Source organism: Phyllostomus discolor, chromosome 10 (assembly GCF_004126475.2).
Source record: "Phyllostomus discolor isolate MPI-MPIP mPhyDis1 chromosome 10, mPhyDis1.pri.v3, whole genome shotgun sequence".
In the NCBI taxonomy this organism is placed as follows: Eukaryota; Metazoa; Chordata; class Mammalia; order Chiroptera; family Phyllostomidae; genus Phyllostomus; species Phyllostomus discolor.
Window position 1 is genome coordinate 90,682,937 of NC_040912.2, and position 26,536 is coordinate 90,709,472.

At 48.4% G+C, this 26,536-nt stretch overlaps 1 protein-coding gene and 1 long non-coding RNA gene across 2 annotated transcripts in view; one reads left to right on the forward strand and one right to left on the reverse strand.

Annotated features, from left to right (window-relative positions):
- Positions 1-26,536, forward strand: part of LOC114507421 (GTPase IMAP family member 8) — a 772,814-nt gene that overhangs the window by 25,024 nt on the left and 721,254 nt on the right. Inside the window, 4 exon segments of the mRNA XM_036011021.1 lie at positions 4,207-4,873; positions 6,853-6,898; positions 8,252-8,875; positions 9,598-10,152. Of these exon segments, the coding sequence (XP_035866914.1) occupies positions 4,207-4,873; positions 6,853-6,898; positions 8,252-8,875; positions 9,598-10,152 (1,892 nt within the window).
- On the reverse strand, positions 1,295-20,313 carry LOC118497224. Its single transcript, XR_004899756.1, has 3 exons — positions 19,889-20,313; positions 19,655-19,657; positions 1,295-1,306 (listed from the first exon to the last, which is right to left on the reverse strand). It is a non-coding gene; the product is annotated as an uncharacterized LOC118497224 (long non-coding RNA).

Here is a 26,536-nt window from a genome sequence, read left to right on the forward strand (position 1 = left end):
TCTTTTGAATTCGTGTTTTAGTATTCTTAGGATAGAGTCCCAGCAGTGGAATTGCTGGGTCAAAAGGCAGATCCATTTTTAGTTTTCTGAGGAAGTTCCATACTGTTTTCCATAGTGGTTGTACCAGTCTGCAGTCCCACCTACAGTGCACTAGGGACCCCTTTTCTCCACAACCTCTCTAACATTTGTTGTTTGTTGCTTTGTTTATGATGGCCATTCTGACTGGTGTGAAGTGGTATCTCATTGTGGTTTTAATTTGCTTCTCTCTGATAGCTACTGATATTGAACATTGTTTCATGTGTCTTTGGATTTTCTGTGTGTCCTCCTTGGAGAAGTGTCTGTTTAAGTCCTTTGCCTATTTTTTAATTGGATTCCTTGTCTTCTTAGATTGGAGTTGTGTAAGTTATTTATATATTTTGGAGATTAAACCCTTGTCTGAGGTATCATTGGCAAATATGTTTTCCCATACAGTTGGTTCTCTTTTTATTTTGATACTGGTTTCTTTAGCTGTGCAGAAGCTTTTATTTTGATGAAGTCCCATTTGTTTGTTCTTTCCTTTATGTCCCATGCTCTAGGAGACATATCAGTAAAACGTTTCTGCGTGAAATATCTGAGATTTTCCTACCTACGTTCTCCTCTAGGACTTTAATGGTGTCACGTTTTATATTTTAGTCTTTTATCCACCTTGAATTTATTTTTGTATATGGTGTAAGTTGGTGCTTGACTTTCATTTTTTTGCATGTAGCTGTGCAGTTCTCCCAACACCATTTGTTGAAGAGGCTATTTTTACTCCATTTTATGTTGCTTCCTCCTTTGTCAAATATTAACTGACCATAGAGGCTTGGGATTATTTCTGGGCTCTCTGTTCTGTTCCATTGGTCCATGTGTGTGTTTTTTTAGTCCTTCTTAATATATTATTCTTTTTATTTCCATTACAGTTTTCGTGCAGCCTTATTTTTCTATTAGTTTCAGGTGGATGGCATAGTGGTTAGACAATCACGTGCTTTATAAGACACTGCTCTCTAAAAGGTATGAGCTATCAACTGACAACACAGAAAAGGGCCTTTCTCATTCCCCACTTTCTTCAGCTGCATTTCTTTGTCCTTCAAGTCAGACACCACATGCTCAGTCCCGAGCAAGTGCTGGTCAGGCACCTTCTTTATGTGGTAGGTACGGGGCTGAACAAAACAGGCGAGTCTCCATTTTCATGGAACTTACCCTGTACGGGCAGGGTGGCACAGAAATGAGAGGCAAGTTAACACACAATGGGAAAGGTGGCAGCAATGGGTGCTGGGGGTGGGGCATGCTGGTGGGTGTGGGGGTTCAGGGTGCTCTTAAATAGAGTGTGACTGAAAGCCTCTTGTGCCACCGGGGTGATACGGCAGGGACCTATCGCAAGTGAACCTGCCTCACACAAGTCTGGCGGGGAGAATGTTCGAGGTCAGATGAACAACCAGCACAAAGCCCCAAGGTCGCATGTTTGGGGAACAGCAGGGAGGCTGATGTGATGAAGCAAGGCGGAGAAGGGGTGGGGGAGGAGGCCAGGGAGGCATCCAGAGCCCGGATTGGGTGGGGTCTTGGACTACTACAAAGCCTGGGAAGCCCTTAGGGACTTTGGACTGATGAGTGGTATCATCTGCCCTTTGTTTGAGACTCTGGGAGAAGGTTGGAAGCAGGAAGACCAAAGTCCAGAAAAGAGCCGATGATCAGTTCAATCTGGAAAAATCAGGAAAGGCTTGGCATGGAGGTGACGTTTAAGTGGTGTGGTGAAGAGTGGGAAGGAATGTTCCAGGCGGGCAGGGGGAGGGGGATTCAGGGAAGGGCAGGCTGACATTCTGGGGATCTGGAGCTAAGGTGGCAGGCACAAGGTGGGGTTCCCGACTGGGAAAAGCACCCACAATTACAGGCTACACATTCTCCTCAAGCCCACATGAAACATTTATAAAAACTTTATTGGGCCGAGAAGTAAATCTCAGCCAATGACAAATACAGATTTTACACAAATGTTCTCTGCCCACAGTGCAGTGACGCTGGAAATCGATAACAAGGTAGCCAGTCTCCCGATACATTTTTGAATTTGATAATCACTTCTCTTACTTTATGGTCCAGCAGAAGTAAGAGCTGGGATTAGAACATATTGAAAACTGATCAACAAGGAGAGTGCAGGAAACAGCAACAGTGGGAAGATGCCAGTTCTTCTCAAACTACGCATAAATTCAATCAATGGCACTCAAAATTTCATCAGGATTTCCTCAAGGAAGTGGCAACTGATTTTAAAAGCCCTCTAGGAGATTAGAAAGCCAAGACAAGCGAGAGAATTTTGAACAACAGCAAGGGAAGAGTAGTGAGACATTTTTGAACAACAGCAAGGGGTTGGCACCCACTTGATTGGGTAAATGAGACCGACTTTAAGGTCATTCTGATGAAGTCACATTGGTTTCAGTGATGAAAACACTGTGGCTCAGGAAGAGACCAAGAGTCCGACGGGCACAACAGAGAAGTTGGGGACAGACTCAGGGACACGTGGGTGCTTGGCATCTGACGGAGGGACTGTTCAGTGGGACGGTGCTGGGACACTGGACTCTTCGGAGGTTCTGACTTAGTTAAGAATGCTGATTTTTAACCAAAGGAAAACGACTCTCAAACTTGCTGTTCATGGGAACCACCTGGAAGTTGTTGAGTTACTGATACTGATTCAGCAGGTCTGGGAGAGGTCTGCGATTCTGCAGTTCTTACAGGAGCCCAGCTGCTGGCAGTATTGCTAATTGGTGACTCGAATTTGGAGTAGCAACAGCTTAAATTGTAAGAATAGTAGGTGTTTCTTTGACAGAGAGGTGGCTCCAGGGTAGCTCAGTGATGTCATCAGAGATCCTGTTATCTTCTGCTCTGCCCTCCTTTGGCTTGAATGGCTCACACCTGACTTTTTGTTATCTTATTTGTTACCTCATTGCCCCATGATGGCCTCTGCAATTCCAGACATCACATTTAAATTCCATGCAAAAAGAAAGGGAGGAGGCATGACAACTGGAGCTCTCGCTGAAGTCTGTCCCTAGCATCAAGAGCACAACAGTATTTATAGAAGGCCCAAGGAAATGTCCCCTCAACTGTCACCAACTAGATGTGGGTCGCATGGACACTCCTGTTTGGAAGATTGGCTGGGAGATAGAGCATATGCGTTTCCTGGTGTTGCTGTAACGCATCACCACAATGTAGTCATGAAAACCCTCCCCGAATTTATTATTTTACAGTTCTGGGGGTCAGAATTCCTAACACGGAGTTGAAGAACAGGACTGTGATCCTTCTGGGGGCTCCATGGAGGAACCCGTGTCCTTGGCTTTTCCAGCTTGTAGAGTCGACCTCCATCACCAAAGCCAGCAGAGTAGCCTTTTCAAATCTCTCCCTCTCCAACCCCCCAGAGCTCTGCTCTCACACTCCTTTCTCTTACTCCAACTTCCCTGCCTCCCTTTTTAAGGCCTCTCATGATATACTTATGTGGAACCCAGCTAGCTGATCCGAGATTCTCTGTCCATCAGAGGAGACCAATCACATTAGTGAAGTCCCTTTTACTACTAAAGGTGATGAAGTCACAGATTCTGGGATTTGCACATGGACACCCGGTGTTTGGGTGCGGGGGTATTATTCTGTCACGGAGAGTGTCTAGATTTCTCCCAGCATGGAAATGGGGGTAAGGTGAGTAGAGAAGAGGGTTGTTGGTTTAGTGAGTCCACAGTGACATTCTACCAGTATGGGCTTATTTCACAAATGAGCACAATCCTGGCAAACAGCGTTTCTTGTTCCAGTCGAGTCTGAGTCTAGCACTTCAGTAGCCTAAATCCTCAGGGGAAAAACTTGAGTCAAAAAGAGAATGCACTTTGCCCTGGCCAGCGTGGCTCGGTTGGTTGGAGCATCGTCGTATAAACTGAAAGGCTGTAGGTTTGATTCCAGGTCAAGGCACATGCCTAGGTTGTGGGTTCAACCCCTGGTCAGGGCGCCTATGGGAGGCAACTAGTTGATGTTTCTCTCTCACATCCATGTTTTTCTCTTTCCCTTCTCTCTCTCTCAAATAAAAAAAGCAATGAAAAAAATGTCCTTGTGTGAGAGTTAAAAAAAAGAGAGCTAGAGAGAGAGCACACACTCTTTCTTGCAGTTCCTCTGTTCACCGGGCTTGTCAGTGGAACCCCGACGTGCTGTCCTTTGTCCCCACAGGTGCAGCAGGAGTCTGTATCCAGAGGAAGCTTCTGAGCAGGAGCAGGGCTGCTCCCCGGGGGAACTGAGGCTTCTCCTTCTAGGGAAGAAGGGTGCAGGGAAAAGCGCCACAGGAAACACCATTCTGGGCAGAGATGTGTTTGTGTCCAAATTCAGTGCACGGATGGTGACAGAAACATGCCAGAGAGAGAGTGGGGACGTGATGGGCGAGAAGGTGGTGGTCATCGACACCCCCGACCTCTTCTCCTCCGCAGCTTGTGCCGAAGACAAGCGACGCAACGTGAAATGCTGCCTGGAGCTCTCAGCCCCCAGCCTCCATGCCCTGCTTCTGGTGATCCCCATTGGCTACTGCACGGAGGAGGACAGACAGGCCATCGAGGGCATCAGGAAGGTGTTTGGAGAGGGAGCCAGGAGGCACACCATTATCATCTTCACTAGGAAGGACGATCTGGGGAATGTCTCCATGCAGGATTACCTTGACCAAAACAGCTCGGACCGAGAGTTGGTTGAAACCCATGGAAACCGATACTGTGCTTTCAACAACAAGGTGGGGGAGGCCGAGCAGGCCATCCAGGTGACGAGGCTCCTCGACCTGGTGAAGCATTTGGTGGAGGCGAACGGAGGACCCTATCACGTGAACTGCAGAAACGAAGGCGGCGGATTCCAGGTGAGAATTCCCGTTAAGGTCTCCCAGGGTCTCCCTGTGGTTAGAGCTGGTGGGAAGAAGCTGGGCCCAGACAAGGAAACAGTTTCACAGGTTTTATTTCAGGGGCTATTTATCCGTAATCTGATATGATGAGGCACCAAATGGGAGGTCACTTGGAATATTAGCCTTTGGACAAATCATTTATTGGTAAATTAATGGATACATCAGTGTCCTTGTTGGACTTTACTCCTCATATTTCTGGCTACAAATGACTCATTAGACACCCCTGGCTTCAGTAGGACTGTCTTCTTCTTGTCCCCTCAGCCTCCCTGCCCCCTGTCCCCTTCTGGCCACTCTGGAAGTAGCCGAGTCCTCCTATAATGAGCTCTAAAAGTTGGCATCCACCTGGCTTGGTTCTAGTCTGTCTTCTGGTGATGCCACATTGCACAGCTTTGAGCTCCATCTATTGCCAACAGTTTCCAAATTAGTCGTTCTAGTCCAGTCTCTCCTCTGAGTTCTGAGTCCTTTATCCAATTGCTACTTGACATCTCCACTGGGTTCTCTTATAGGACCTCAGACTTCACCTGTCTAAACTTCTGGTTTCCCCCTCTTGTTTTTTTAAGTCTTATTTATTTTTAGAGAGACAGGAAGGGAAGGAGGGAAACATCAATGTGTGAGAGAAATATTGATGGGTTGCCAGCTGGGGACCTGGCCCACAATCCAGGCATGTGCCCTGACCAGGAATCAAACCAGCAACCTTTTGGTTCTCAGGCCAGTACTCAATCTACTAAGCCACGCTAGCCAGGGCTAGTTTTCCCTCTTAAATCAGAGACTTCTGTTTTCCTCTCAACTCGGTGAATGGTTGTGCTGCTCACCACGCTCTTCCAACCCAAACCTGGGAGGTGGCTGTGATTCCCCCAAGCCAGTACCTGCTGTCTGAGACATCCTCAAGTCTGTGTGATCATGCACCTGGAACCCAGCTGCTTGGCTCCATGCCCATGGCCATCACCTGGTCCCAGCCAGCCTCTTCTCTCCCCTATACTGGTGTACAAATAGTCTGCTGACGACTTTCCCCTCATTCATTCTTACACTCCTATCCACTTCACACACAACAGCTAGAGTGACAGTTCCTGGCAAGGGTGTCCAACCCATGGCCCAAGGGCTGCATGTGGCCCAGGATGGCTGTGAATGCGGCCCAACACAACATTGTACATTTACTTAAAACATTGTGAGATTTTCTCGTGATCATGTGTCACAAATGTCACATAAAATAAATGTATGTTTGCTCACGCTATTTGAGTGCATGTGTGCCCGATCATGCCTTATTCCCGTCATTACTATTTGGCAGCATGTATGTTTGTGAGCAACTGTTTTCAAGAATGAAACACAGTAATTGTAAAATTAGAACCAAAATATCTATGAGCACCCTGAGAGCTTCCTGAGAATTGCAACCACTTCTATCAAACCAGATACTGATGCTCTAGTTTCTCAAATACAGTGTCAAGCATCCTGCTGGTTTTATGTTGTCCTCTTTTGTTGTACTGTAATAATAACATATTAAAAAACAATGACATTCTATTGCTTAGATATGTACATTTTCCATATTAGTGATCAAAAACTTGGGACTTGCTCAGTGATTTTAAAAGATTATCAAAAGGGCCGCTGCATAATCAGGGTTATTATGTGAGGACTTTTTTGCTTATCTGTGGTGGTGGAGCTCACGAAAATTAGGTACAGACCTTTTTTTTTGCTCATCAGTGTTAGTCAGTGTTTGTGTATTTAATGTGTGACCCAAGACAACTCTTCTTCAGTGTAGCCCAGGGACATGAAAAGGTTGGACACCCCTGGTTTCTGTGACTGAAAAACTTGAATGAAAAATGTATTCATAGCCAAGGAATGCAAGCTTTTGCTTCTGGGGAGCTTACACTTCAACTGGAGTGACGTGCACCGAAGAGAAGATTTGAGATCTGCATTCATCATCTGTCCTCCTCATTTTCTAGGGCTGTGTGAAAGAAGGCACATTGCAGAAGGTGGACGATCCACATGGTAAGATGATCTTTAAAAAATGTTAAGCTCATATCTGTATTATTTTAAAGATTTCATTTATTTTTAGAGAGAGGGGAAGGGAGGGAGAAAGAAAGGGAGAGAAACATCAGTGCGAGGTTGCCTCTGGTGTGTCCCCTGCTGGGGACCTAGCCCACAACCCAGGCATGTGCCCTGACTGGGAATTGAACCGGCGACCCTTTGGTTCACAGACTGGTGTTCAATTCACTGAGCCACACCAGCCAGAGTTCGGCTGCTTTCTTTAAATGCCATGTTCACCCCCCTCCCAGACTTGCTGTGCAGATAAGGTCTGGAGGGCCAGTCCACATGGTGCATTGGGTGACGCAGACCCAGTGACTATCCTTGGGGTTGCTGACACTGCCATTTCTCAGTATGTAGTTTTGGCATTGACCTTGGGTCACAGGAGAAGTGGTGCAAACAGGGCACATATGGAGAGACAGTTTTGGGGCACAGGTTTTTACCGCAACTTGTTGAGGTAGAATTTACATAGAGTAAAATGCACAAATCTTAAGTATATACTCAGGGCCTTTGTACACACCTACACACTTGCACAGCCATCTGGAAGGTGTCCAGCCTTTTAGCATCTCTGGGCTACACTGGAAGAAGAAGAGTTGTTTTGGGCCACCACACATTAAATACATTGCTACACAACATCACAAAAACATCTCATAATGTGTTAAGTAAATTTATGGTGTTGTGATGGGCCACATTCATAGCCACCCTGGGCCCCATGTGGCCTGTGGGCCACAGGTTAGACTCCCCTAGAAGAGTTGTGGAACATTTCCATCAGCTCTCCAGACTCCTACCAGCATTCGGTAATCAGGTCTGTTCTTGAACTTCGTATAGTGTGCTCATATAGCATGTAGTTTTGCATCCAGCTTCTTTTACTTAGCATGTTCTGGAGATTCAGCCGAGTTGCATATCTGTAGGTTGCTATTTGTCTTTAAGCTCTGAGTTGTATTGTATTTACTGAGTCTATCACTCAGGGTCATTGTAAACACACATTCTCCCTGGTCCTGGCTCACCCCAGGGACTGCATGGCCAGTACTTACCTTTGGTTGCAAAATGAGAGGAAGCATAAGGAACAAGGTCAGTGAAGGCCAAGTTCATCTTCCTGGGCCATCTCAAGCCCTTGACGGAGCTGTGAATCTGTTCCCAGCCCCTTCCGTGGCTTTCGTGTGAGCGGGCAGCTTCTGACCAGGACAAGGGTTGCAAGGGTCTCAGCACTGACACCATTCTGTATAAACATTGAAAGGGAAGAGAAACCACCACACCGCCCCCATCCCTGTGCCTAGCTACAAGAGGAGACTCAGAATCTGTCCTTTCATCCCACAGGCCCAGGGCAGCGGTTGCCGTTGGCCGAGGCATCTGAGATGAACCACAGGCCGTCAGAACTAAAGGTCCTGCTCATTGGGAAGCGTGGTGTTGGGAAAAGTACAGCCGGAAACAGCCTGGTGGGGAGGCACGTCTTCGAGACCAAGTTCAGCGACCTCCCAGTAACCACGAAGTTTGAGTCTGAGAGCAGAATGTGGAGAAAGAGGAAAATTATGATCATTGATGGTCCAGACTTGTCATTTTCAGAGGAACTGATATCAGATCTTCGGAAACAAACCCCGGAGGGCCCCCACGCCTTCCTGCTGGTGACCCCCCTGGGCTCCTTTGCTGCGAGAGATAAGAAGCTGCTGGACACTGTCCAAAGCAGTTTTGCAGATGAAGTCACCAAGTACATGGCCGTTCTCCTCACCAGGAAAGAAGATCTAGGGGGTCAGGAAGTAGAGACGTTTTTGAAGAGCAATGCAGACCTCCGTGAGCTCATCCAGAAATGTGGGGGCCGATCCAGCGTCTTCAACTACAGGGCCACAGGAGAGGAGGAGCAGAGCCAGGTGGACGAGCTGCTGCAGAGGCTTGTGGACATGGCAGAGCAGAACGGAGACCAGCCCTGCAGCTTCGGAAAGGAAGGTAAGCCGAGTCAGAGAGCAGTTTCTATGCTCTTTCAAAAAGCGCATGTGGGCTCTCCAGGCAAAGTCAGAGAGACACGACCAGGACACACATTGTATGGCCCTTTACTATCCACGTTTTCACAGCACACAGGACAGTGCCAGTGGGCACTGTCACTAGAACCACGAGGTGCTTTTGGATGCCAATGAAAGGCCAGTTAAGTTGAAAGTGGTTGTAGTGAGAAGTGACTTTTATCACTGTTCACCTGGAGATGGTACAAGTGGTCGCTTTTTGACCAAAGGTAATGCTGTGAAGTAGTTTCTCAACTACATCCCGGAGACTGTGCTACAGTCAGCATGAGTGGGCAGTGGGGACACTCAGTCACAGCAGGAACAGAAGACAGAGATGAGGTGAGTAGACTAGACCCACGTGAGTTGGTGAAGACTAACAGAGCACACACACGGTGCCAGGGAGTCAAGGAAGGTGCTAGAAAACAGAGCAGATGGAGAGGGAGGAGCAGTAGCATGTCCGTGGGTGAGCACTGGGCAGGGACTGTGGTCTGAGTCCTGCTTGTAGCTTGTGTGTGTCTGGAAGAAGCCATCCCTGTGCTTGGGGCTGGCCCTGCCAGGTGGGAGGTGGCCCTGATACCCTGGAGCATCCTTGGCAGCAGTGTGTGGCAGGGCTTTGAAGGGGGGACCTGAATCCACTCAGGGTCATGGCTCTCTCCTGCTTTCCTCCAACAGAGGCCCTGACCATCGTCCTGGTGGGGCGGAGCGGGACCGGGAAGAGTGCCACTGGGAACACCATCCTCGGGAGGTCCATCTTCCTCTCTCGGCTGCAAGCCCAGCCGGTCACCAAGACATGCCAGAAGGGCAAGAGGAAAGGGGCTGAGTGGGACATCGTGGTGGTGGACACTCCCGGGCTCTGCCCGATGTCCCGTGATCCATCCCAGCTGGAGATGGTCCGCCCCTACATGCCCACCAGTGGAGGGAATACGGTTCTGGTCCTGGTGCTGCAGCTGGGACGGGTCATTCACGAGGACGAGGAGGTGGTGAAGATGCTGGAGACCCACTTTGGAAAGGATGTCACGAAATGCATGATTGTGCTTTTCACCCGGAAGGAAGACCTGGGGGACGAGGCCATTACCTATTACTGTGCCAACACAGATGACAGAGCTGTGAATGGGATCATTAGAAAGTGTGGGGTGGGGCGAGTCTGTGCTTTTAACAACAATGAAACTGGCCAGGCCAGGGAAGACCAAGTGGCAGTCCTTTTGAAAATGGCCAGTGAGCTGATAGGTAACCATAAAGAGGGCTTGGATTTTGTTTTACGTAGGGAACAACAACGAAAAAACTCCAAAGGTTTCTGGATCTTCAAATAGCCATTCGAACTGTAAGGAGTTTAAAGACTGGTGGTGAAAGCTGGGTGAAATACCTTTGGTCTCCTAGTTAGTGGCCTGCTCAGGGTGGGGGGTGAGGGTGGGGGAGGGGAGGGCTGGTGGGTGGGAAGAAGGTTCCTGATGTCGGGGGCTGAGGGTCAGTGCCTCTTACCATGTGATGCGTCAGCTCTCTGTAGGTAAATGCACTGTCAGGCTGGGGCAGGCAGTAGGGATTAGAAAGGAGCAAGGAGAAATAAGGAAGGGGAAGGCTTCAGAGGTGAGGCTGGTATTCAGTCTGAATCAAGTCACCAGGCTCCTCTTCCTTGTGTAGGTAGATTGGAGTCAGGACAGACACCAGGACCAAGGCCAAGGTGAAGGTCAAGGCCAGCCTGTGGCCACAACACACATGGCTACCCAGGAACCAGGGCTTCCAGGTACGGGAGCACAAGACAATGACCAGCTAAGCCCTGGGTGTGGCAGGAGGAGGAGCTGGGCTCCCTGGGTGACCGGCTGCCTGCCGGGTCTGCTGGCCCCTGAGCTGCCCTTCCCTCCTGAGGTGGCTGTTCCTCGTGCTGTCTCCTTTTCAATGCTGAGTGCACAGGGATGCAGTCACCCCCTCTTTGTTGTCCCTGAGGACGTGAAGATGACTCTGGGAGGTCTGAACACACTTTACTGTGAGGTCATCACATGGAGTGAACAGACTAGAACAAAACTCAGAAGCGCAGTAAAACTGCCAAGGTTAGCCCAGCTGGCAGTTTTAAGATTCTAAGTATAAGTCTAAATTTCTTCTAGCAAAATGTATTGAAAACTCCTTTTCACTGTTGTGTCTCTCTCCTTTAGAGGGCTCGGCATCAGGTTAAAACTCAGAGGACTCGCATGGTAACAGCTAACGCTCTAGTGGCTTTGGTGTCCCATGTCTGGGGGCCGGCGGAGGCAGGTGTGGTGCCAGTGGTCCAGCCTCCTTCTTGTGTCGCCTCCGCACTTCTGGCTGCCTCTCCGTCCCAGGTGGTGGGTGATGTCCTACTCAGCTGTGAGCAGATACAGCTGAGAGCTGCCTGCTGGGGGCGCTGTGTGAGATGGGAACTATGGGATGTTCTCCCAGCAGCTGAAGGGCCAGACAGCTCCAATATTAACCACTTCATATATGCTTTGGGGATGGAATCTGTGTCCTTTGGTTTTTGAAAGTGTCAGCTTACCTTCAAGATTAAGCCATTTAGTAGAGCACCAGCTATGACCATTAAAACTTTTGTACCTTGCGTAACACTTCATATTGCAAATTCTGGAGAATGTATGAGTCAGCATGCTCAGTTGAGTGAAATAATAAAGATGAGCTGTATTAGGAATGCATGTCCTCCTGATTTAGTTTTCTGTCTTGAAGAGGGTGCCTCTTTGGAGAGCCAGTAGATTCGTCAACTCTACTTTGCAAAAAAAATTTGCAAAGATGCAAATTTTTGCATCTTTGGTGCCTGGCACCATTGGATTACAGGTGACAGCCACTTTACTAGGCATCCAGCAGCTCAGGACTGTCACTCTGGGCACTTCTCTGTAGCGAGGATGAACAAGTGTAACGTAAATTAGAACCAGGAACATCAGAGGAGCAAGGTCTCGAGGCGATTGTGCCTTTTCCTGGAACTTCCCTCCTGTTTAAAGGCAGGTAGCTCACCCAGGGTGCTACCCATGGCTGAGCAGGCGACGTGGGAGCTGGTGTGGTTGGGTACGTATGGGCATCTTCTCCCAGGTAGCAAATCGCCACCATCCTTTAGGACTAGTCTTGGGGTGGGGACGACAATACTGTTGTGTTAGTTCCTTCGAGAAGCACTTGCTGAGAAAGCTTGAGGCATGCAAGAGGTTTATTGTGGGTGGGGGGCAGAGCAGTGTCTGCCACTCCAGACAGGGGTGGAAGCAGAGCAGGACAGAGGGAGCCTTGGACCTTCCTGCGGAGCTGACATTTGGAAAGAGAAGAGACAGTTGTGTTGGACAAAGAGTCGCTCAGCCCTGACAAAGCTGATGACGACCCAGAGAATTGTGGGGCAAAGGCAGAGTTGTGCATCTGGCCTGCACAAGGGGCTCCACCAGGCTCTGCCAGGAAAAGCCTGGCTCTGCTCAAAAGCTAAGGTGGGTGGTGACAGCGTCACAGCTGCAGGCCATCAGCTCACCACGCAGAAAGCCACACTTTCTTGTCGTCTTTTGCTTTTCAATGCTATAGGTTAGATTCCTACTGGGACACAAAGGACTGAAAGTGACTCATGCAGAAATAAAGTCTGAAATTCCCTGTTAAGATGTAGGGAGGTTAAATTAGTATTTAAAAAATTCTACCAAACATTTAAAGAAGAATTAACACCAATACCTCACATAGGAGAGGAGGAATTCACAGTTCATTCTATGAGGTGGGTGTCATTCAAGGGTGTTACGGAAAAGAAAACTACAGACCGATATCCTTTATGAATGTAGACATGAAAATCCTCAACAAAGTAGTAGCAAATTGAACATGACACCTGATAAATAGAAGTGCATATCGTGAGAAGGATGTACCACATATAAGTACAGATATCTGGGATTTGTATATAACGTTTATTAAATTATAGTCCAATATCCAACGTGTCCCAGGCCCTCAATTTGACATCCGTCAGTCACCTGTCAGCTGAGTGTCTCCTTCTCCCTGACGACCTGGTGACGTTCGGTCCAAACCGAGGTCGCGCAGGGGGGAAGAGGTCAGAGCGCTCCCTCTGCTTCTAGGAAGGAGCTCCCAGTCCTCTGGCCTCGGCCTTTCCTGTCCCCTCCTTCCTGGGCAATCGGGCACGTTTCTGCCTCAGCCTGGGCTCTGCAGCCCAGCATGCAGCGTTGTTCCTGGGCTTTTAAACTGGTACTTATGCCCAATGATTCATATTCGGTGTTTTCTTTTAGTTTTAGAGACGTCACTGGAGATGCTGCACATTATGAGGATCAGCGCACAGACGTCCTCCCTCCTTTCCATCACTCTCCTCTCTCAGCTCTTCCCTTTTGTTTCTCTTAATTTTAAGGCACTTTTGTTTAGGTACATGAGATCCTGTCCCTTAGTGGATCAAAACAACATCTCTCTTTTAGACCGTCCAGCTTTGGTTAAAAACAAAAACAACAACAAAAACACCTTAATCCCCCTCTTCCCATGGTAATATTGGTAATATTACCATGGTAATATGGTAATATTGAACATTTCCCATATATTCGGAATACTGGATAAATTAGAGACGAACATTAAGTGTGCACTGAAGGACATTCAGGGCGCTCCACTGGGTTTAATGAGAAGATATATTTGTGCTTATTTCTAGCATCCAACTCGTTTCCAATCACTATTTAAAAGCCTCAATCCAAAATCTCCAGTGGCAGGCAGAAAGCTGCCTCTTTGTGAATGTGCTCCCACCGGCTTTTCCAGCGGCTTGCTGGCTGCGGCTCGTTGTTCCAGTGGCTTCTCTGCTTTCGTTTCTTTCGTGGGCTCTTCAGTTGTTTCTCTCTCACAGTCTGTGATGTTGGCCGAGAAGAGGTGTTTGTGGGGCGCCTCCTGTCGTGCAGCTTTCGTCCAGCCTTGTTCTCCCCTCATTTTCCAGGGACCGTGTTTGAAATGGGCATACGACCTTGCCCCTGTGGCCCCGTGCTCTGGGCGGCTGCTCCTGGCGCTTGAGGTGGGTGACTTGCTTGTTGCTTGGAGCTGGAGACCCAGAGGTCACTCTGGTAGGGGCTCCTCCCTGGGTCTTCCACGTACAACTGCCCGGTGAGTGACCACGGTCACTGGACATACTGTGTCTGAGAGTTTCTGTGGGAAAGAGCGGGCCCAGTGCAGAACCCAGTGCCCAGGACAACACGTAGCCTGGCAGCTCCTGCAGCAGTGACCTTGAGCCCCGCCTCATCTGGGCGCCAAGCACAGCAGGTAAAGTTAGAGGCCCCTGTGTTGGAAATAAGTTGTGGTTTTTGACATTCACACCCTCCTTTGTCTCCAATTTAGGGTCACATAGCAAGGAGCAACAAGCAAACTGTGGCCTTGACAAGAGTCTGGCTGCAAGGCCGGGCTCATCATAAAAGGGGCCATTTTGGGTAACTGCACTATAGTGTTTCCTTCCTTTGTTGCAAGTACAAGAAAGCTTGCGGTCTGCAGCAGTAAACTGGCTTTGTGACCCCTGTCTTAGCCTATTATGAGCTCACGAGTAACAACTCTCACATCCTGAATCTTTGTGTGTCTCTTGGCCTTGATACTTTTGTGGCTGAAACTTCATGATGTTCCTGAACTCAAGGTGTTCGCCGCTTAGGGTGTTCTTTCAAGGACCAAGCCTGGTTGTCACAAGGCCGTTTTATTTACTTGCAGCAACTGAAGGAGATGGAGATTCGCATCCAGACTCTGTCTCCCCACAGGGAGGCTGAAGGCATCGATTTTAAGCCCACTATTTCGTCAATGACACATTGGTTTCTGCTTTGCAGTTGACTGCACTCGTTAGGTTCCTGTCAAGGCCATGCTGCTTACAGCGGTGCATGTGAAGTACTGTGGTACAGTTTACCATTTAGCAAGATTGTATTTTGCCCTGGTGGGGCAGCTCAGTTGGTTAGAGCATCTTCCTGCTGTGCCAAGGATGTGGGTTCGATCCCTGGTAATGGCACATACAAGGTTCAACCAATGAATGCATAGATGAGTGGCATAATTCTCCTTCCAAAAATCAATACCCATCCCCCCAACCCCCCATATTTATTAACAACCTCCCAGACCTTGAAATCCTGGTCCTGTCTAGCAAGGACATCCACCACAGGAAGGTCCACACTTATACCTATAAAAGGAGGCACAACTAACTTACATCCACTTGCCTGTGGCATATGATCCTTTAATGGCTGTAGAGTTCAGTTTTCTAGTATTTTGTTGAGTATTTTTGCATTGATATTCATCAGGGAGATTAGCCTGTAGTTTTCTCCTCATGTAGCACCTTTGTCTTGTTTTGATATCAGGGTTAGTCTGGCCTCACAAAATGAGTTTGCAAGTGTTCCTTCCTCTTCAATTTTTGGACCATTTTGAGAAGGATAGGTTTTAATTGTTCTTCAAATGTTTGGTAGAATTCATTTGTAGAACCATGTGGTATGAGTTTTGCTTTGTTGGAAGAATTTTGATTCCATCTTCAATCTCCTTCCTCATTATCGGTCTGCTCAGATTTTTTGTTTATTTATGATTCAGTCTTGGTAGGTTGAGTGGTTCTAGGAATTTTATCTGTTTCTTCTAGTTTCTCCATTCATTGGCCCGTGGTTGTTCATAGCAGTCTCTGCGATCCTCTGTATTTTTGTGGTATCAGTTGTAACATCTCCTCTTTCATTTACGATTTCATCTATTTGGGCCTTTCCTCTTTTTAAACAAAAACTGGTCGAGCTAAAGTTTCATGCATTTTGTTTATCTTTTCAAACAAAGAGATCTTAGTTTTGTTCATCTTTTCTATTGTCTTTCTGATCTGCATTTCTTTCCTCTGCTAATTTTGGGCTTAGTTTTTTTTTTGGCTCCTTGATGTAAAGTTAAGTTGTTTATTTGAGATATTTCTTCTTTCTTAGTGTAGGCCTTTATTGTTATAACCTTCCATCGTAGAGTTGCTCCTGCGGGAGGTTGTATGTTGTTACCATTTTTATTTCAATTTTTAAAAAAAAATTCCTCTGATCATTCAGGAGTGTGTTGTTTCGTTTCCTTGTTTTTGTGAGTTTTTCAGTTTTCTTCCTGTTAGTGATTTTAATTTCATACTATTGTGCTCAGAAAAGATACTTGGTGTTTTTAAGTTTGCTAAGACTTCTTTTATAAACATACCATTTCCAGATGTTGAACGAAGGCTGCTCAGGGCTGACCCAGAGGACGGGTCAGGGGTGCAGAAAGTGAAAACCGAGACAACTAGCACCTCCACAGAGGACCGAGACCAAAAACAGCAAGTTGGTGGGTATGCAGAAAAGATTCTTTTTATCACTGAAAAATCTCTGCAAAAGGCAAGTGAATCTTAAAAGCAAAACAAAAACAACATATAGTTGAGGTTATATTTTATGTAACTGTAAAGGTATGACAACAATAATGCATAAATGGGGAGGGAGGAAGCAATGGTAGAATGTTGCAGAGATCTCACAGGACTTGTGCTGTGATGGACTGTTCACTGGAGGTAGAATGTAGGTTAAAGGTGCGTACTGTCAATCACGGAGCAATCACTGGGAAAATGACATGAGGTGTAGGTAATAAAGCAGTAGACGAAATAAAGTGAAATTTTATAATTCACCAAAAAAGGCAGGAATAAAAGAACAGAAGGGACAAACAGAGACAAGTAGCAAGACAATGAATTTAAACACAAGGATATCAATAGTATCAGGTGTAAGTTATCTAAATGCCCCAATTATAAGACAGTCAGGTTGGATCTGAGAAGCAGGGACCACCTGTGTGCTGTGTGAAGGAAATCCCACTTTATTTGTAGAGACAAAGGTAGGTCACAGGGCAAGAATCCAAAAAGACACACTGTCAGAAAGAGAAACCAGACACAGGCTCAGCATTTGACACCTGCAGCGGCTGTATTCAAGTCAACCAAAGTAGGAGCCAAATGATACCATCTTTGCACCCGGGATAGAGAAGGACCTTTCATAATGACAAATAGGTTAATGCATCCACAAGACAATACGATTGAGTGTACCTCCTAGGTAACAGAGCTTCAGAAAAGGACAGAACTCCCAAATACAAGAAAGGAACACTGACTCAAACAAATGGGGAAAGAGACCACTCCACACTTACAGTTGGAGATTTCAACACTCCTTTCCCAGTACTGGGTATTATTTCCTCGTTTTCCCGAACTGAGCACAGACAAAGAAGAGATATGGGGTTTCCTAAGTTCCAAAGTTCCTCCCCAGCCACCTCTGACTTCTGGTTTCACTTCCACATGTCCCACTGTCTTATGTCAAGAGGTTCCTGGAGGGGCAGAGGGGGCTGAAGACTTAGGGTTTGGTCGGGACCCTGGGCCGTGGGTGGCTGGGTGTGCACCATCTACACTTCCTTGGCCCCTGGGGCTCCCCTGTGGGAGAGAGAGAGCAGTCTCTGTGCTGTTGAAGAGAAAGCCGGACTCCCTGCCATCTCTGTGAGTGGGGAGTGGCCGGAGGAGGAGGCTGTCTGAGGCGTTGCAGGGACCCGACTGGGTGGGTTGGAGGGCTGGCCAGTGTTCAGTGAGGCTGACTCCCAGCACAGACACCTGGTAGGTGTCTGTCCCTGACAGGATGCGGCTCTCTGGATTCTCACGAAGAGGCTAAATTGCACCAGGGCTAACTGATCATGCACCCAGGGTTAGTGCACCCACATGGTGGGTGGGGCTGGCCAAGGGTGAGCAGAGACTGAAGCTGTCCCTACTTGAGCAAGGACATCTGTCCTCTAAGTGGAAAACGAGTGAGGGGTTGTTGGAACCAGGGGACCCATGTGGGGTGGAGGACATTGTCACCTCTTCTCCTCAACAGGGAGGCTGGTCTCACTGATGAGTAGAAGGAAAAGGAAAATGTCCCCTTACCCCTTACTCCTCCATCCTTCAGTGACAGTGTCGTGAGTGTCTTCCAGGCCCAGAGAAGTCCCTTTGCAGACTTAGAATTCGACCCTGGGGAGCCATCAACAGGCCTTCTCCCAGGCTCCAAGGACGTGCGGGGAGCCCCGGCTCTGCTGACCGCCAATGGTCGGTGAAGGAGCGGCTCCTGAGTCCTCCCTGGATGCGGCTGTGGTCCGAGGACACGTCCCACTGCATTTCAGTTCTTCTAAATGTGGCGAGGCTTGTGTTGAGGCCCAGGACAAGGCCTATCCTGGCACATGTTCCTTGTGCACCTGAAAAAAATGTGTCTTCTGTAAATTCCAGCTTCCACAAACACCAGTTAGCCCCGTTGAGTGACGGTGTGAGGGACCCTTCTAGACCCCGGCTCGTTTTCCAGGCGGCTGTTCCGTCGATTGTGCAGGGAGACCCGTCTCTAACCACGGTCATGGGTTTGTCTGATCTCCTTTTGGTTTCAGTTTCTGCGCACACATTGTGCTTCTCTGGCTTTGGAGGAAACACTGAGGATTGCTTTGTCTTCTGGGTGGAGGGGCCTTTCTACCATCCTACAATGTTCAACTTTCTGCATCTGGTAATTTTCTTTGTTTTGAAGTCTAATTCATTTTCTATGAATACAGCTGTTTCTTCTTCCTTTTGCCTGACAAATATTTGCACCATTTTTTCCCATTTTTTGATGTTCAGCCTGTTTCTGCCATAATATTTCAAAGGCTTTTTCTGGAAGCAGCCTATGTTTGGGGCATGAGTTTCAACCTACTCCGCTAATCCCTGTCTTTTTATCGGCAAACACTCTGTTCCCTGGAGTGCCTGGGTTGCAGCCGTAGTGGGGTGTGTCTGCTCCCTGGAACCCCTGGGGGCTGCTCCCTACATCCCCGCTGCTGCATCACTGTCCCTGGAGGACCTCTGGGCTCCATCCCTCCCCAACCAAAGGGCGAGAATCACGTGTTTCATTGCTCCCACTGGACACTTTGCTTTTCTTTCTCATTTGTTTACCACTGGCCATCTCCCACCTCAGCAAAGGGATAATGGTAGCCTTTTCTTGTTTGTTCCTTTGAAAGGATATTGGAAAGCGGACAAAGAATCCAGATTCCAGATTCCCCGTCAGGGCCCCCGCGGGGATCTGTGCAGGACCCTGGAAGCAGAGTGATGGTGGCAGCAGAGGAAGTGCCGAGTCTCGGCCTTGGTGTTGGGTTCCCTTTCGTGTTTGCTGCGGCTCCAGGTGGGGCATGTGGGCCTCTGGCTCCACTGCGTGCTCAGCTGTTGCCGATTATTTCCCCTTTGACCTGTCCCTTCAGTGATGTGAGGGCATGAGTGACCTGGGACTCTGTCTGTGAAGCACCAGGCAGAGGACCCCATAGGGACCCAGGGGGATTGGGGTGAGCTTCAGTTTGTGTGTGAGGGTGGACACCCTGGGGACAGAGCAAGCGTGGGTGCAGAGATGAGCTGGCTAACCTGATTCATTTCACCTGGGCCTGGAGCTGACCCTCCCGGATGTGCACGGCACAGCATGGAGGACGCTTTGCCCACCATGGCGTCACCAGTGCTCAGCCCACCAAGGCCTGTTTGTCCTTTATTATGAGATTCAGATGAAAATCTCCAACCCTCTTAATTCTTCTGGTTTTACCCCGGAGTGGAAAAGCATACCCCACCCTATGAGTGTGCCAGGCAGTGAGAAAAGCCCTCTGGGGAAGCAGACTCTCCTCAGGGTCTCTGTGGCTCCCAGGGACTTGACTCTGTAGTTCAAGTTCCCTTGGGCTTCAGCAGCCTCTGCATTCAGGCTGCTAAGGCGTCTGATAGCAACACAGACTCCCCCGGGGAGATGTCCCCTGCAGTGACAGAGGGACAGTTCTTCAGGGTCTTCTCTTTCTGTGGGCACACACCCTAGTGGGTGTGTGTGTCTTTCTGCACTTGGGAGTGAGTGTGGTTTTGCAGGTGGGGGTGGGGACGACAGAGCAGTGTCTTTGTTCAATGTGAGTGTCAGGCAGATGAACTGACACCTACAAATACTGATGTCGGACAACATGAGGTGAATGTCCAGTGCATTTATTCATTCAATTCATGGTCAACTGAAACACATGGGAATGGGCTGAGGGTTTGTGTGGGTTCCCATACTTGGTCTGGTGGGGACACTGGGGCTGATTCAGTGACAGGGGACACAGCCTGAGGTCAGTGGAAACCAGGAAAAAGCAACGACAGTTACTTGGCTTAAGTAGGAAAGGAGCCCAGAGAGGCCAGGTCACAGGGGCAGGTTTGAGGGGAGGCAGTGGGCAGTGGGCCCTGGTAGGACTTTGTCGTTGGTAGGTTACTGCCAGGTGAGGGACACCAGGAAAGCCTGCAGACCCTGGAGGGACAGACACCAGAGATGAGTATGACTGTCAGCTGGTGGGACAAGGTCCTGTTTACAGCCTGTCACTCAGGATGGACTTGGGGCTCAGGCCCTTGTCTGGTGAGCAGCCGGCAGAACAGGAGGAACATCGCCCAGCACCAGGGCTGCGCACTTCTCCTGGGGTGGCACCCAAGCCCGCAGCCCGAATAGCAGCTGGCATCCCCACCAGCCCTGAGTGTGTCCCCCCAGGGGGCTAGGAGACCTGAGGAAGGTGAGGAAACAGATAGGTTTCGTATAGAGGGAGGAAGGCTGCCCCGGGGTTATGGGGGTGCAGGGCCTGGGCCTAGGCAGGTCAGGGACAACATGTGCAGGGCCAGACTCACTGAGACTCCCTGGAGGTGACATTGCCCATAGATGGTGAGGGGTTTAACTTCATCTGAAGCTCATGGGCTGGAGTCAGATTTTGGCCCATTATTGCCAGGTCATTGTTTATAATGTAGAACTCAATGCCCACTGAACCCCACCTACTGTCCCCCCGACTCCCCCCAGTTCTACTGAGATGTGATTGACATGTAACGTTGTGGAAGTTTAAAGTACAGAGTGTGCTGGTTTGATGCATTTGCCTGTCGGCAAAGACGATCACCACCATAGCGATCACTGGGGTGCTACCACCTGCACCACTCCCCATGACTCCTGTGTCTGTTCTGTGGCGACAACACTGAAGATCTGCTCTCCTAGCAACTTCCAGGGACAGAACACAGTGTCATTGACTCCAGTCACCGTGTGGTGCATTTCATCCTCAGAACTAACTCATCGCTAAGTGACCGATGTGCAGTCTGACCACTGTCCCCCATTCCCCTCCTGCCTGCCCCTGCTAGCAGCCAGACTGCTCTCATCTCTGAGAGTTTGGGTTTTTAAAAGCCCAGATTGAAAGTGATGCCATACAGTGTTTATTACCATGTCTGAGTAACTTCACTTAGCAAATGCCCTCCAGGTCTGTCTGCAAGTGGAAAGATGTCTTTCCGATTCTCATGGCTGAACACACACGCATACACGGGTGGGCAAAAGTAGGTTTACTTTTTTGTGAGAATGCAAAATAGAGGTTAATCTTGTATCGTTATTCTTTAATTACTGTTTCTGTATTCACCACCCTAAACCCACTTCTGCCCCCTCCTGCACACTCTGTCCCTCATACCTCTCACGTGACCTTTGTCCATGGGACCCTACACAGGACCTTAGGTGGCTCCCACACCCGGCTGCTGTGAGTAGCGCTGCAGTGAGCAGGGAGGTGCCGAGGCCTCTGTGGGGTCCTGTGCTCGTTCCCTGTGGATGGCGTCCATGTGGACCAGGTGGTGGTGCTGTTCTCAGTTGTTTGGTGACTCTCCGTGCTGTTTTCCAGAGTGGCTGCCCCACTTTCCATTCCCACGGACAGTGCACAAGGGTTCCCTTCCCCCCACGTCCTCACCAACACTTGTTATTTCTTGTGTTTTTGACAGTAGGCGTTCTAACAGGAGTGAGGTGCTATCTCATTGTGGTTTTGATTCTCATTTCCCTGGTAATTAGTGATGTTGGGCACCATGTTCTGTTGGCCATTTACATGTCTTTTCTGAAAAGATGTCTGTTCAGTCTGCCCATTTTTTAAAAAGGGATTGTTTGGTTTCTGCTACTGAGGTATAGGGGTTCCCCACATATTTTGCATGTTAATCCCGGATCAGATACATGACTGGCAAATGTTTTCTGCCGTTCTGTAGATTGCCTTTTCATTGTGTGGGTGGCTTCCTTTGCTCTGCAGAAGCTTATTAATTTGATGTTGTCCCACTTACTTATTTTTGCTTCTGTTTCCTTGCTTTTGGGGTCAGATCTGAACAATGAGGACCAAGACTGATGTCAAGGAGCTTACACCCTTTGTTTTCTCTTAGGAGGTTTATAGTTTCAGGTCGTATGTTCAGACCTTTTTTATTCCTGATTTAGTAATTCTCTATCTGTTTTTAGTCATACTAACTGAAGATCTGTCAACTTGTTGATGTTTCCAAGGAAACTAGCTTTGGTTCTGCTGGTTTTCTGTAGTGTTTTTCTATTCTCTAGTCCATTAGTTTCCATGCTACTCTTTACTATATTGTTCTTGTGACTGTTTTAGGTATAGACTGCTGCCTCAATCACTCTTTAATGTGGAATAGTAGGTTATTGGTTTGAGGTCATTGCTCTCTATTCAGTGTAGATACATGTGAATTTCCATCTACAAATTTTCCTCTAAGTGTTGTTTAGCTGCCCCTCATAGGGTTTGCTATGTTGCTTTTTCATTTTTACTCATCTCAAATATCTATAATTTCCTTTTTGATATCTCCTTTGATTCATTGGTTATTTAGAATTATGTTGTTAAAAATCTATTTATTATTGAATTCCTCCCATTTTTTTTCTGTTATTGATTGCTAACTTTACTTCGTTTTGCCTGGAGAATGGACTCTGTGTGATCTCGAGCCCCTTCCATTTACTGAGGCTCATTTTGTGGCCTCACACCTGGTCTGTTTAGGGGAGTATTCCCTGTGCACTCGGGAAGGACATATGCTCTGCTGTTGTGGGTGGAGTGTTCTCGTGTCGGACCTGGTCGTTTACATCATGTCTTTGTTGACCCTCTGATTAGTTGCCCTATGAGTTATTGAAAGTGGGGTGTTGAAATCTGTAACTATCATTGTTGAATTGTCTGTTTCCCCTTGACCTCTGTTATTTTTCACCATTCATTGATTCTTTCTTGTGCTTGTTCAAACCTGCCATTGAACCCCTCTAGTAAAACTCTTCACTTCAGTTAGACTTTTCACCTGCCAAGTTTGTATTTTGTCCTTAGAAATTAATTTCTATCTCTTTATTGAAATCATGTATTTGATGAGATGTTGCCATCATAGCCTCCTTTACTTGTTTAGGTGTGATTTTCATCAGTTCTTTAAACATATTTATAATTGCTGCTCTGAAGCCCCACCTTCCAATCCAATATCTAGGCCTCTCACAAGGAGTTTCTGTTGCCCGAGTTTTTTTCACGTGGGTCACACTTTTTGTTTCTCTGCATGTTTTGTAGTTTTCATTAGAAACTGGGTATTTTAAGTAATGTGCAAAACTCTGAATAGTGACTTTCCTCTGCTTTTCTAAGGCTCAATTTGCTGTTGTTTAGGGACTTGGCTGGACTCCTCTGGTGACACCTATGTCCCCTGCAGTGTGACTCACCTGATGTGGCTCCTCAGCAGGGGCAGCCTGGGGACGCCACCTGGGATGACAATGGTTCTGGCTGTCACTCCCTCATAGTCTCTCCCTTAATCTCTTGGTCAGTCTCTGTCTCTTGGTTTAACACCCAGCTGCTTGGCCAACAATGGCCGTCTGGTCTGTCCCTGGCTTCAGACAACAGGCCTCTGGGTGAAAATGACTCTGCAGTCTGATCTAATTAAACGTGGTTTCCTTCCCAGGGGTGGTTTGCCAGTCTTTCAGGTTTTCTCTGACCGAGAAGGGCCCTTTGTTCCCGTCTCTTTTCCTGGTGGTCTGCGGGACACTCGCTGGCCTGTGGTGTCTCCTGTAGCTCTCATGGGTTACCAGTCTCCTTGAAGTGGCTTGTCATGAAAATCTTCCCTGTTTTCAAGGATACGCTTTGAACTTGCCACACTCTCCTCCAATAAAGGTGTTTCCTTTGAGGATTACTTTGGAGTTCTCTGTAAGGATGGGCTTGTTTTCCTCTTGACAGAATGTCCCAGTCAGAGCTGCTTGAGGCCCAGCTCGGGGCCTGGTGCAGAAGATGGCAGCCTCTGGTCTCTCACCTCGCCCCTCCCAGCAGGGACCCTCCATCCTACATGGGAGCTGGAGTGTGGGCAGCCAGGGTCCACACATTCTTAGCCTGTTGGGCCTGAACTGGAGCCTGTGAGCTATGAGTAGAGCAGCAAAGAGCTGCTGGCTGCACTCACTGGACTCATCCTGCACTTCAGATCGGGAGGGGTGAGAAATGGTGCCCCTGCCCTGGATGGTGAGGCACCGAGCTCTATGAGAACCCAGGGGAGAGGCTGCTCCCTACTGCTTGGCCTCATCTTCCCTGAATGGCGTTTCCTTCCAGCTGAGCTGAAGGTGCGCTGGGGAGGGGGAAAGGAACTCATGGCTCAGGTAGCACGCAGACTCTCAGTCTAGGTTCAGTAGATTAAAAAATTTTTCATTAACTGTATAAACTTAGGGCAACTTTTAGAGACATTAACTGAAAAAGTTCCCCAGCTGTGGTTGTCCCACTGGTAAGGACTGTGCAGGGTGCCTCATGTGCCGTCTGGCGGAGGAAGCCCCGTCAGTGATTTCAGAGTGAACGTGGCAGCGAGCAGGTTCCTTCTCTGTCCTTCCCGCTGAGTGCAGGGATTTGGTGTCACTTTGCTTGGTTTCCCCTTCTAGTTGCACTGTCTTGGCATTGAATGAAATATTGTGAAGTGGGGACCTTGGGGACAGCTGCCATTGTCCTCCAGATTGCCACCCTCATCTCGAGTCCTTGGTCTTCCACCTGATGCAGATGTTGGACCTGCAGAGGATTGGACATGTGCTGGTGTCTCCTTGTATTTCTACAGACTCTTCTGTGGTTGTGCACAGCTTGGAAATGAGTCCTCTGTTCTATTTTCAATTGATGTTGCTTCGTGGACCATCAACATTAGAAAACTGTGAGGCTGCTAGCTGCTCACTCACCACCCAGCTCTGAGAGCTGCGGTGTTGGAGGTTGAAAAACAGAAATGTCCAGGAGCACCTGCTCCAACGTAGGGCAGGGGGCATGCTGTGGGGTTCCGTGAGAGTCCAAGTGCTTAGGGTCCTGCCTGCTCTGCATGAGGACCTGGTGTGGGTGAGGCTCCCGGGAAAACTCTTGTGCCCCATCCTCAGGGGGCTCGAAACCTGGGAGGATCCGAGTGGGTCCCAAGTACAGATCAGTGTGGCGTCCACAGGGAGGGCTCTTCTTGGCCCAGTCTGTCTCCTCTCACCCCTCCGAACACACAGCACAGGTACAAATATAGGGCATGAGCTCTGTCACTGAGCCTCTCAAGCCTGTGCTGTGAGCACAACTCTAAGTGATGAGTCAAACAGCATTGGGAGGAGGTGAGGCAGGAAAGGGCTGCAGCTGAGGCAGGTCGGACACTTTGCTGTGTGCAAGTGAATTCACAAGAAACCACCCTGTAGCTCATTTCTTTGAAAAAGAAGGGATTATGAGAAACAATAAAACTTTTTCTGTTGTATATTCTGTGATATACATTAAAAGTGTCCCTTTATTTCTTGTTATATTTGTATTTGTAGCATTTATCATTAATAATAAAGCACTTTAGAACACTGATTTCACTCAGGCCAGGTAGCTCACTTGTTTAGAGCATCAGCCCTATGCACCAAGGTTGTGGGTTCAGCCCAAAGTCAGGGCGCACACAAGTCAGCCAGCAAATGCTTGGATATGTGGAGCAACAAATGGATGTTTATTTCTGCATCCCTCTCTCTCAAATCAATACATAAAAATTTAGAAGTATAACATGTGTTTATGGTAGTATTGGACTAAAGCAACCAAAGGTGTCATAATAGACCAAAAGAAACAATCTCAGATAATGTCAGAAATTCTACAAAAACCACTAAAAATCCCAGAAAGTTCCTGATGCTACCAGATGGATTGAGCCTCCTCTGAATTCTCCCCCGGTGCCTGTTCTAAGCAGCCTCTCCCTCTGCCCCTGGTATCCCGGGATGGGGAAGATTCAGGGCAGGTGCTCTTAGATGTGTGGGTTCTGGTGGGAGGCAAGGACCGACCTTGGCTGATGAGAGAGGAAGGGGCCTGAGGCTGGGCTGAGAGTGACAGGAACCAGGGGAAGCTCACCTGCATCCCTGCTTCTTGCTTTCTTGGCAGCCAGGTGCCAGGTGAATGCACAGTGACTGACACCTGTCACTGTAACTATTCCTTCCTCTGATGACCCTGAGGAACCAAAGCATGAGAGAACAGGGCCCCTTGTAATATTTCTCCCTCACACCAGAGCCCTGAGGCCAAGAGTCCTAGGACGGGTCCCTCCACATGGCCTTCCTTGGAGGACCCTGTTTGTTGTCTCAGGTTTATCACTACAACCAACCGACATCTGAGAAGAAGTGAGGGTGTGCAGCCAGGGCTCAGGATTCGCACCCCTGGGAGGATCTGGGCCCTTGTCCTCATGGGGCAGGGACCAGACATTGTCGTGTGATGTCACTCCCTAGAAGACAAGGGACTTAGTGATCTGACACCCCCTGTCTTCCTTCTGTAAAGACACCTGGGCTCAGAGGGGAGTGGTTGTGCCCAAAGCCTCAGATCCTGAGAGTGGCTGGTCAGAGCCACTCACCTCTCCTGACTGCAGTTCACGGGTTAACGGCAGACACCTGCGCTGATGTGCTCATAGGACAGGTGGCTCTGAAGCCCAGGGAACAAAGCAGTGTCA